Here is a 12629-nt window from a genome sequence, read left to right on the forward strand (position 1 = left end):
CTTGTAGGAGAAGACAGGCAAAAGGTAAACAAATACTTAGTTAAAATACAGGAAAGCACTGTTATGTTAAAGATGAGGGTGCCATCATGGAGAATAAGGAGGAGACCTATTTAGGGCCTGTCTGTAGAGATAATTAAATTGAGAAGTAAGAGATGAGAAGTAGCCTCTCTTGCAAAGAGCCAGAGGTAGTGCATTCCTGATCCCAGCTGTGGAGGCTGAATGGCAGAGAAGAGCTTGGTGTCTTTCAGGAACTGAAAGGAGATCACTGTAACTAGACAGTGGCCGGCAGAGGGAGGTCATAGAGCAAGACGAGGTTGGGAGGGAGGGGGGCAGGGACAGATCATGAAGGAAGTCAGGGCAGGGGTTTGGGGAGCTCTGGAAGGGTTTTAGAGGTAGGGGTGTGTGTGAGAGAGAGTGAGAGAAAGAGAGAGGATCCACTTTACATTTTCCAAGGTCAGCTCTGGCTGCTGTGGAGGACACACAAGGCAGAGCTGGGCAAGCAGGTATCCAGTGAGGAGTCTGTAGCACTAGTCCAGGAGAACACGATGGTGTCTTAAACGGATCATGGCAGAGGAGATGAAAAGTAGGTGGATTGGGGACTTACTTTGAAGGCAGAATCTGTAGGATGTTTGTTATGTGAGATGTGGAGTGGAAAGAAAGGAACAAAGGATGACCACAGTCTGGGTTGAACACCTTGGCAGTTGGTGGCGATATGACACCACCGTGAAGACATGAAGAGTTGGTAGTCAGTATCAGGAGTTCGGTTTATGACTTAAGTTTGAGAGGCTTGTGAGACATTCCAGTGAATTGTCAAGTAGTCAACTGATATATGTCTGGAGGGCAAAGAAAATGTCTGGGCTGAGTCTCTGAATTGGGAGCCCATCAGCACGGAAGTGGTGGTAGAAGAGGTCAGCTAGGGAGAGTGTAGAGGGAGGGAAGTGGAGCCTGGGACAGAAGTCTAAAGAGCTCCAACATGTGGATTAGCGGAGGAGCCTGCAAAAAACACTTCAGGAACAGCAGAAGAGTAGGAGGAAAACCTATAATGTGTGGCATCAGCACAAACCCAGAAAGGAGAGTTTCAAGGAGGAGGTCAGTCGTGTTAGATGCTTTGGGAGACCAAACAGGATGATGATCCCGAAGTGTCCATTCGAGTTGGTGACATGCAGATCACAGGGGATGCTTTAATTTCTATCATTTCACTCCTCTGTTCAAAGAGTCTTCAGTGGCCGCCTACATGCAGAGTCAAGCTAGACCTCACCCGATGGTGTTAACAGCCCTCTACAGCCTGGCCCCGTCCTGTCTTCCTTGTGTGATCTCCCCTCATACCCACTGGGGAGCCAAAATCTTGGGACTCGCTTCCTTCCCTTGAAGCTTCTACTCACCCCTTCCTCCAGTGCTTCACTTACTATTATATCATACTCTCTTAAAGACTGATCATAGAGCAGATGTGGTTGATTTTGGTTACTGAGGCAGTGTGACACTGTGGGAGAGCGCTGTGCCGGCAGTGAGGAGACCTTAGTTCTTAATCTAGCTGACCAACCAGGTAACTGAGTGCCTTCAGGATTACCACTCAACTTCTCTAGAGGCCTCGGTTTCCTTTTCTGTTAATAACGGAGGTTAAAACTAAGCATCTCTCCTTGCAGTGACCGTCTACCATTCTATTGTGCTTGTATCCATTTTCCATTCATTTTGCTCATTCGTCAGCTGATATTATAGCAGTTCCATACAACCTATTTTTTTTAAATTAATTTATTTATTTATTTTGGCTGCATTGGGTCTTCGCCGCCACGCATGGGCTTTCTCTGGTTGTGGCGGGCAGGGGCTACTCTTCGTCGTGGTGTGCCGGCTTCTCGTTGCAGTGGCCTCTCTTGTTGTGGAGCACAGGCTCTAGACGCACGGGCTTCAGCAGTTGCAGCACGTGGGCTCAGTAGTCGTGGCTCGTAGGCTCTAGAGTGCAGGCTCAGTAGTTGTGGCGCATGGGCTCAGCCGCTCTGCGGTATGTGGGATCCTCCCGGACCAGGGCTCGAACCTGTGTCCCCTGCATTGCCAGGTGGATTCCCAACCACTGTGCCACCAGGGAAGCCCCATACAACCTATTTAGTTATTGACATACTTGAGAAATTTGTAATACTGATATACAAAATATCAAATGAATGGAAAGATATTGAGAGTCTTCTTATGGTTCAAACAATGTAAGAAATCAAAATACTTTTACATGATTTGCCCCTCAAAGGTTTTTACACTCTAGCTGGGGAGAAAAGATTATAAACATGAAAGGTGAAATTACAGCATTCTGACACTGGAAGAGAAGAAACATGGAGGCACGTTAATTACTACAGACCATGCTCTGCTTTTACGTGCCACAGTCTCAAAACAGTACATGTGGGCACAGTGCTAAGCTCTGGAGGCACGCAGAGATCCAAGACTGTCCTCGTGGCTTACTGAGAAGAACCACAGGACTGCAGAGGAAGGAGAGGGTCAGGCTGGCTTGAAAGGCCTAGGGGATGAGTGGCGATGTGAGCTGGTGTTTGAAGTGCAGGACCTGCGATGGAGCTGGAAATGAGAAGCACGTGGGTGTTTGGTGTAGCTCTAGTGGAGGATGCATTAAGGGAGGGGAGAGGGAGACCTTCAGGAGAAAGGACAGCCAGGCGGTTGAATGCTAGGCCAAGATGTATTATTCATTCAGCTAACGGTTTTGAGTGCCTACTGCGGAGCAAGTAATAAATATGATTTAGCTATATAGCTCCTGCCCTCAAAAACCTGTCTCAAAGGGAGAAAGATACAAACAGGAAATTAACAGGTAATATAAGAAGTAGTCTTAACAATGCAGAATGCTGTGCACCAGAACAAGCTGTAGGTAACGGGGAGATCTGAGGGATTTTAACCATGGACGTGAATGACATTTTACCATGATTTATTGGTAGAGTGGGTTAAATCTTCTCCCTTATCTACTTGTGAAAGTTACATCGGCATTCAACAAGTATTCATTTGATTGTAAAAGCTTAAGGTTAAAAGGGATTTTAAAAAAAAGTTTTTTCCTATTTTGTACTCCAGCCAGAACATGAAAAATTCAGAGGTGGAAAATGACAAGATTGTTCCCAAAGCAGCAGTCATACCTGAAGCTGAACAACTAATTGCACCTGGAACACCTATTCAGTTTGACATTGTACTTCCTGCTACAGAATTCCTTGATCAGAACAGAGGGAGCAGGTATGGGCTAAGGGGGTTTATCTCTGGGAGAACTGAAAATAAATTTAACGTCTCGTGTCCCTACCCACCTCCAGAGACTATCCCCTTCTGACTTAGAGTTCAAGTGTCACGTGTCCCTTTAGCTGAAACTGTCAGGATGTTTGACTCTGGCTATTCCCCTAGGCGTATCAACCCTTTTGGTGAAACTGAGGATGAGACGTTTCCAGAAACAGAAGGTAAGTGGCTAGTTCTGTACTTATTCTTTCCCCGGCACAAAATGACCAGGGCCATTGAAATAAGATGTGAAGTCATGTTCTAAAGAGCTTTGACTTGAAATATGAATTGAAATTGTGATCCACAGATGTGTGTTCTCTGTGCAGACTCACTAGGACACATGCAGTTAGGACCATCCTGGCATAAACACTAAGGGGAGGCTGACAGATTTCCTGCAGCTGTCGTACCATCAGCCACATCCATGCCCTTTTTGTAGCTCCTGCAGAGAAATGCTGCCAAATCTAAATTTGCTATAACATTACTGCAAAACAAAGTCCAAGAGGATAAAATCTGGGTGAGTCACAGACATGCTATTTCATTTTAGAAAACCAAAAACACAGATAATTCATTCTTAAATTTGAAGATGACATGAAAAAAAAAGGTATTTAATTTGTTCAAATTCAGATTCTGATTTTTGTTGTTTGATTTACATTCTTACAAGGTACATAAGAACATACTCAGTAGAGCTGACCAAAACCTGCTACTCCCAAGAGCTACACTTCCCAGCCAAGGCAATTTAGAAGTGCGGGCAAGACCTCATTTTAACACAGCCTCTCCTTGACTGAAGCCTGAGAATGGCATTAGAATGAAATGCCACTTATTTATATTTAAAAGTAGGACTTGAGAACTGGCATTCCTTACAGCTTTAGGTAAAAAAAGAAAAAATGATGTTAATACGCTCTGCATCAAATCTGACTATCTAGCTGACTTCTCACACAGTCCACAGTTTTTTAACTGTCTACATAAAAAACTTTCTAACTTGTAAAAACTAGCTTCATATGGGAGTAACCATTTACAACATATCAGTTATATTTTCCTAGTAAGTTTTTTTTAACCCTTATTTTTTAGGGGCAAGGATACTCATAGGGAGGACAAGTGAAGCGAAAGTAGGCCTCTTAGTTTCAAATGGTGGATAAGTGAATTACTGTTCTTACAGAGAAAAAAAAGGATCTTCTAAACCTTCTTCCTGATCTTCCAGGTGTGGCTGCTGTCAGTTTGTCAGGTTACGTGCCATTATCAAGAAGCCAATACTGGCAGCTCATTAGCATCAAATAAGCTAACAGTTCTGCAATCTCCATTAGTTTATGGAACATCATCACTGCCCTTCAGTAATAAATGATGGGCATGATTTGAATGAAACCCAACATCAGGTCTTATTTCTTCAAATACATTTTCTTCTATAAGAGGACTTTACAGCAGGCCAAAGTAATGAATGAATTTTCTATTGTCTAGTGGAAAAGCTCTTATTTTCAGAGAAAAAGTAAGATGCAATATACTGCCACTTCCATGTAGTCACCCTAGAGTTTTCATGCTAGAAGGATGTTCATGTGGTTTCATTTTATAGATGAAGAAAAAGAGGTGCTTTTCTAGTCTAATGAATAGTTCCAAACAGACAAAATATGGACAATAGGAGATTCAGAGCTTTGGCAATTTGTGGCTTATATAAAAGCAGAGTATTCAGAAGTTTTGGTAGAAAGCCCTCCAGAAAGCAAGGCAAACCCTAGGTCTTCAGCCTGTTCTCAGACCAGCACATGTGCTTCTGGTATGCGCATCGACAGGCAGGAAGTGAAATGATCCTGAGCAGAAAATGCTCTCTTGCAGATTCTCTTTTGCAACAGATGTTTATAGTTCGGTTTTTGGGATCAATGGCAGTTAAAACAGACAACACTACTGAAGTGATTTACGAAGCGATGAGACAAGTATTGGCTGCTCGGGCTATTCATAACATCTTCCGTATGACAGAATCCCATCTGATGGTCACCAGTCAAGCTCTGAGGTACATTCAGTTTCGTTTTCAGATTTTCTTACAGCTTCAACTGATTCCCCTTTGAAAGCACGTTTAACCATCTAGAATGTTCATAGTAGAATTGTTTGATTAGATTAAGTAAAGATGCTACTCATGTTTCTGTTTTTTACATTTTGGTTTTATAAGATACATTGGCTAGACGAAGTGCCCTTAAAGACAAGAGCTGATATTTTTAGCAACTGGTATCTTTAGTGGTGAGTGAATTCTACCCTGTTGGGCGTAAAGATGCTATCACTCGAGAGTTACTCTCTATATCTCAGAGGTTGCAAGTGGAAGGGTTTTTGTTTTTTCTCTTCCATCTCTGAGAGTACTATTTATAAAAATTAAAAACTATGAAAACAGAACATGAGCCTGCCTGAGATAACTAGACCACCACAAGGAAAATCTGATTAATATTTGTTGGGCTGAAAATAAAGAAGCCAAGTCGTGTTAGCTACATGATTTGTGGTTTCAAGTAATAAGATCCATATGAATGATGGCAAACGACCGTCAAGCTGTGGCTGCCATGGGCATTAAGACCTGCGCTGTACAATACTGTAGCTACATGTAACACTTGAAACCTAACTCATCTGAATTGAGAAGTGTTTTAAGTGTAAAACACATACCAAACATTTAAGATCTCATACTATCCCCCCCAAAAAAAGAATGCAAAATAATTTTTAAATTAATAATACACCTAGCTGGTAATATTTTCAACCTATTAAAGTGTATTAATTTCAGCTGTTTTCACTTTTTTTGAGGTGGCTGCTAGAAATTTTTAAATTACATATGAGGCTTACACTAAATTTCTGTGGGACAGCAGAGCAGCACTGCTTTAGAGCCTTATTCCTGACTTTGGCATTTATTAGCTGTATGAACTTGAGCAAGTTACTTAACCTTTGTGCCTCGGTTTCTTCAGCTATAAAATGAAAACAACCATATCCACACCCCATAGTATTGTCATGAGGAATAAGTGAGTTAATTCATGTAAAACATTTACAGCTGTGATGGGCACATAGAAAGTAATAAATGATAGTTTCAAAAAAGTTCATTAGCAGCTTGGCAAAAATCAGAATATAGTTTCTTCCATTTATTAAAATCAGTCCTTTTCATTTGTTATAAACCTTTTACTGAGAATGAGGTTCTTATGAATAAAACCTTATATGTATTTAAAGATTTTCTCTAAGTATGTCCTGGACCTTTCATAGGCATTGAAAGCTTTCATAAGCTACAAAGCTTATGATAATCTTTCTTAAAATCACCACCAAAAAGATCAGAGTAAATATATGTAAAAGCAATGTGAAAAACCATAGTACATCAAACAACACTATCCCAAAAAGTGCAAAGACAACCCACAGAATGGGAGAAAACATCTGCAAATCATTATCTAATAAAGGTATAGTACCCAGTATAAAGAACGCTCACAAATGAACAAAGAAAGAACCCAGGTAAGAAATGGAAGAATGTCTACTTGAGTTGACAGTCCTCCGAAGATATATAATTGGCCGACAAGCACATGGAAAGATGCTCAGTGTCATGAGTCACTAGGGCATGCAAATCAAACCCAGAACCACTTCACACCCACTAGGATGGCTATGGATTTTTTTTTATTTTTAAAGAAAGTAACAGGTGTTAGTAAGGATGTGGAGAAATTGGAACCCATTGCTGGTGGGCATATAACATTGTTCAGCCACTGTGGGAAATCATCTGGCAGTTCCTCTATAACTTAAACATAAAATTCCATTCCTGGGTAGGTACCCAAAAGAATTGAAAACAAGTGTTCATATAATAGTACTATTCGCAGTAGCCAAAAGGTAGAAATAATCCAAATGTCCATCAAAAGATGAATAAACAAAATGTGGTATATACATACAGTGGGATATTATTCAGCCTTAAAAAGGAATGAAGTACTGGTACATATTACAACATGGATGAGCCTTTAAAACATTATGCTAATTGAAAGACAGATACAAAAAGCCACATATTGTACGATCACTTATATGAAATATCTAGAATAGGCAGATCTGTAGAGACAAAGCAGATTAGTGAGAAGCTGCCAAGAGCTGAGAAGAAAGTTGAATGGGAAGCGACTGCTTTACAGGTACGAGAGTTTCCTTTTGAGGTGCTGAAGATGTTCTGGAACTAGATAGTGGTGATGGTTGTACAATGTTGTGATGTGTTAAATATCAATAACGGTAAATTTTACCATACATATATCCTTGTATGGGAATTCATGTTTTGAGACAATTTAGAAGTCACACAGAAAATCAGATCTTAAGCAAGTCCAGGTTACCTGATGTAGACAGCAAACTTAAAAGTTACTCACAAAATATATGAATGGCTTAAATCTTCATTTATAGAAAAATTTTACAAAATATTTAAAGTTATCCCAACTTGAGGGAAATTGTTGATGATATAAATTTTAAAAATCATTAAATTCATACTCATTTATAGGGACATAAAAATTTATTTATTTAGCTTTGTAGCTTAAAATTCCATACACATTTTCTCGTTTTCTTAACCACCTCTTTGAAATATGGAGGTTCTTATCCCAATTTTACAAAGCGGTTGAGAGAAGTCAGGGTGACTTACACAAGATCATAAATAAGTAGCCAGGTTGGAATTCAGTCTTAAGCCCTCTGATTATAAAATACACCATGCTTTAACAAGTATAACTGCATACCTTTCAAATTGTAACCATTTGGGGGGGGGGGACAGCTTTATTGAGATATAACTTACATACTGTACAATTTGCCCCTTTAGAGTATTTTAGTATATTCAGATTTGTGCAACCATCACCACAAACAGTTTTAGAACATTTTCATCATCCCCCCAAAGAAAACCCATACCTGTTAGTAGTCATTCCCTTTTCCCCTGCAACCTGCTCAGCCCTAGCCACTAATCTTGCTGTTTCTATAGATTTGCCTATTCTGGACATTTCATTTAAACAGAATTATAACCATCTTTTTAACAGATTTTTTGCTTTCACTTACGAAACTTACAGCAAATCAATAATAATTTATATACATAATACCATGTGTTAGAAAGTAGAAATTTTTATCTATATATAAAATAGCAGTAAATTCTCTAATGCAGTTAATTTTCTCAGAGACACTGATGATGCTTAAAATGTTGTTAAAGAATTTATCTAGAATACCTTCTTAAAGTTACTCCTCCTACACCCAAACTGATAGGGAATAGTTTTGTTAAAATCCCTTCACTGTTGTCTCACCTCTACCCCATGTTTAAAAAAAAAAAAATTGTTAAACTTAAAAGTATCCATTTATCCAGTACTTTAAGGGAAACAGACTGATAGTAAGTGCTGAGATGGAGGCTATACGGAATAAGATCCATCCACATTAATTTTCTGGAGAATTTTCTAGAGAATTATAATGCAGCCTTTTTGGATAAGCACTAAGATACTGTGAAATTCTCTATTTGCTATAATCTTCCATTAAAGATACCCTGAGGTTTAACTACACAGGTTCAACAAAGGCAGAAATCATGGCACACGCTCCCTTTGGATCGTCACATGGAGCGATCTCACCTCGCCCTCAACTAGGTCTTATATTTTCATATTTCGAGGGGTTTTGTGTGATTTTATTCTGAACTTGTACAAACTCATCTAAGGATATAATTTTATCCAACATTTGTGATACAATCTCTTAAAATTTCAGGTTGATAGATCCTCAGACTCAAGTAACAAGGGCCAATGTAAGTACCCTCATGCATGCTAATTTTAGTGATTACTCCTTAATTCACCTTTGTAGCCACCTGAAACACAAAGTAGGCACTTAGTAAATTTTATTTGCCAAATTAAATGTCACTAATAGTGTACTTTTTTCATGACTTTTGCCATGGAGAATGATCTTTTCTAATTCCAGTTTGTTGTGTGATACTAGGTCTATTCCTGTTTTTTTCTAGTTTGAACTCACCAGTGTCACCCAGTTTGCTGCTCATCAAGAAAACAAGAGACTGGTGGGCTTTGTGGTCCGCATGCCCGAATCCACAGGCGGAGAGTCCCTGAGCACATATGTTTTTGAAAGCAACTCAGAAGGCGAAAAGGTCTTGTTATTTTCTTCATCTTAAGATTCCATAATATTTCAGCCCAAACAAAGATACTTAAAGGGTTATTTTACACAACCTCCTTGGATATTTAGTTGACTTGTTCAGGTCCCCATTGAGTAGTTTAGATAATAACACCTCCTAGTAAGGTCCCACTGAAAGAAAACTGGAGTATAATTTCCTTGTGGAAAATACATATCAACCAAAATAGAGTGAATGAAGAACTTTAATGGTGAAATACAAGTGTTTAGTAGAGCTATCCGGAAATGTTTAAAGCAGTTCCCCTCAAATTTATTCTTTTTTAAAAAATTAAAGCAAAAAAAGTTACAATGGAGAAAATCTATTCTCAGAGAGCAAACCAAGGAAGCAGATGTCAGGAAAGTACATCTAAACTGTTCTTTAGTGTGAAAAACTGCATTCACTACTTAGAATTAATCAAAATGAATCAACCCTTCTTTCAGGAAGTATCTGTGTACCACTGTGTATGAACGTGCAGTGGTTAAATATGGTTAAGAGAGAAAGGGAAAAAGTATCCCGGTAAGAACTTTAAACCATTTAATACCTTCAGTTTTCACTTAACCTGGATATCCTTTGTACGCACAAACTGGCAACAGGAGACCAGGACAGGTGGACGCTAGTGTTCAGAGCCCTGTGTGATGAGTCTCCTACAGCCAGGTCCTTTGTGCCCATGCTGACGTGAGCAGACAGTGACCTCGTTGTACTTTCATAATCACATTTCTTCCTGAAATTCTTTATCCTTTTCTGCCTTTGCCAAACACTACTTTTCTTGTTTTTTGCAGATATGTTATGCTATTAACTTGGGAAAAGAAATCATTGAGGTTCAGAAGGTAAGGTGCATTTTCGTGCTGGTTTAACAACAACTCAGAGGCTATCTTTACACCTAGATAGCTCTCAAAAAGAGAAATGGTGCTCACTAGGCAGGGTGGCCAAGTTTGGGGTTTCCTTTTAAGCCTTCTAACTACCAGGCATTTTTGATCAGCTAGTTCCATGGTCACTGGTAACACGTAGAGTTCTTAGTATCACTGCTGCACCTCCTACTGTTTTATCAGTTTTTTTTGTTGCTGCTGTTGTTGGCTAGATTTCCTTTCTTTCAAATGAAGCTGGTACAAACCTCAGCATCTACCACACGCTCTAAGGCCTTCCTCCTCAGAGTGGTCACAGGCCCAGCAACAGAGACGTTACCTGGAAGCTTGGAAATGAAGACTCTCAGACCTGTCTATCAGCAGTTTGCAATCTTTCATTTACCCAACTGATTTTTGAGATTAAATTTTGTATAAGAAAACCCCTGGAATTACAGCAGTGAACAGGGGGCTTCTGGTTCAGCACTGTCCAGTAGAACTTTCTGCAGTAATGGAAAGGATCTATTTAATATGCAGATTGAAATGTGGCTAGTGTGACTAAGGAACTGGATTTTAAATTTTTAATTAATGTAAATAGTAACGTGTATTGAATAGCTAGTGGGTATCATACTTGTGCAGTTCTGATCTATCAGGGAGGGGCAGACAGATCAAGGACTAAGACCAACTTAATGAAAACACAGCAAGCCCTGCAAGTTTGTACTTTATGGTGTAGATCAGAGTTGGCACACTTTCTGTAAAGGGCCAGATAATAAACCTTTCTCAGCTTACTGTCTCTGCTGCCAACTACTCTACTCCGCTGTTGTTAACACAAAAGCTGCCATAGTATGTCAATGAATTGGCATGGCTATGCTCCAGTAATAAAAACGGGCGGTGAGCCAAATGGCCATAGTTTGCCAACTCTTGGTATAGAGTAAAAGGAAAAAAAGGAGTTTAAAGACAAGGTCAAAGTTGTGAGGGAAGTTCCTCTCTGGACTCTTTTCAGAAAGATGATTCTGAGTTGGCTCTGTAAATGATATTTTGGCTGAGAGGCAGAAACTTGGCCTAGTTTCTGGAGGAAGTAATTCAACTGAGGGTTTCTTTAGAGATTCAAGGAGACCCACCTGAAGGCGCACACAGACGAGTCAGAAGGAATGAGGCTAGATTACAGAACATAATGACAGCCAAGCCAAAGGGGTTTTAAGTGCATTTTAAGCATTTCTTTTCTCCTTCTTAAACTCCCATAACTTCAGGATCCAGAAGCATTGGCTCAATTAATGCTGTCCATACCACTAACCAATGATGGAAAATATGTACTGTTAAACGATCAACCAGATGACAATGATGGAAGTCCAAGTGAAAATAGAGGCGCAGAATCTGAAGCATAACCTTCTTGCGCCTTTGGGTGAAGAGCACCCAGGAAGGAGAGCTACCTCCTTAAGGGTTTTCAACTTCTCTGATACAGGCACACCACTTGGTTTCAGAATGCTGACAGCTACTTGTGGAACGTACTATTGATGCCTTGATACTGAGACTTGGGAGGGAAACAGTAAGAAATGGTTGACAACATACCCATCTACAAATGTTATTTTAGGTGCTTTGTGGTAAGTCCTTTTCTTAGATTGCATTGTTCAGTGCTCAGAATGAAAGCTATGGAAAAAATGCATTGTTCACTTTATTTCAGTGTCATCTCTTTTCAGTTTCCAGTATCTTTTCAAAAAATGGTAAAAGCCTAGATTTATAATTTGATAAACACTAAATATTTCCTATTAATATAATCTATTTTTGTATTTTACTTAATGAGCTTTAAGTGCCTGTCATTCTGAAAATTGTATATTTATAATCAAGTTTGTCTCATAATTGGACCTAACAGCATTAATTTGTGCAGCTAGGTGATGAGCCCTGTGCTTTGAGGCTCAAGCACTAGCAGAAATGCAGGTCTAGTTTTGGTAATTGTCCAAACATCATGCAATAGAAAGACAAGCAGATGAGTACCACGAAAGATGTTTAGTTTTACAGTGGAACCTTAATGAACCAGCATTCAGAAGTTCATGGTCCTTTAGATACTGTTTTTAGGGGTGGATCACCACAGACAGGGTGCAGCTCTACCAATTCCTGTTTCTTCTGAGCCAGACCCTCCTTAAAGAAGGGACCAATTAACTTTAAAACTCACTTGAAGCACAGCTGGCCATGGGGCTTGGTATAAAAGTTCCAATTTCCATCCTGACACAGACGGTTCCAGGCATCCCAGCCCACTAGGAAACAAGTATAATGATCTTTAATTGGTACAGTATGTTTAATTATAACGAAGTTCAACAGAAATATCATTTTCTTTGTAATAAATTAACCTAGCAATAAAAGCTAGCAAATAAAAACTATCTTTCTGTTTCTTTTGCTTTTTGTGGTTATTTTCTAGAACATCCCTGAAAAAAAACTAAAGTTGGTTCTGTACCTTTAAC

The 12629-nt window shown here is 39.5% G+C and overlaps 1 protein-coding gene across 2 annotated transcripts in view; it reads left to right on the forward strand.

Annotated features, from left to right (window-relative positions):
• Nucleotides 1-12560, forward strand: part of APPL2 (adaptor protein, phosphotyrosine interacting with PH domain and leucine zipper 2) — a 53017-nt gene extending 40457 nt beyond the window's left edge. Inside the window, exons 15-21 of one of the 2 annotated variants that reach the window (XM_024732120.1) lie at nt 3055-3210; nt 3373-3425; nt 5065-5239; nt 8926-8962; nt 9173-9313; nt 10114-10161; nt 11636-12560. In XM_024732120.1, coding sequence (XP_024587888.1) covers nt 3055-3210; nt 3373-3425; nt 5065-5239; nt 8926-8962; nt 9173-9313; nt 10114-10161; nt 11636-11662 — 637 coding nt within the window. In that variant the 3' untranslated portion in view covers nt 11663-12560. Of the gene's footprint in view, nt 1-3054; nt 3211-3372; nt 3426-5064; nt 5240-8925; nt 8963-9172; nt 9314-10113; nt 10162-11423 lie in introns of both variants that reach the window. The other variant, XM_024732119.1, reaches the window with a different exon arrangement.
• The last annotated feature ends 69 nt before the right edge of the window (nt 12561-12629 follow it).

The sequence above is a fragment of the Neophocaena asiaeorientalis genome, unplaced genomic scaffold (genome assembly GCF_003031525.2).
Source record: "Neophocaena asiaeorientalis asiaeorientalis breed wild unplaced genomic scaffold, Neophocaena_asiaeorientalis_V1.1 scaffold418, whole genome shotgun sequence".
Lineage (NCBI taxonomy): Eukaryota > Metazoa > Chordata > Mammalia > Artiodactyla > Phocoenidae > Neophocaena > Neophocaena asiaeorientalis.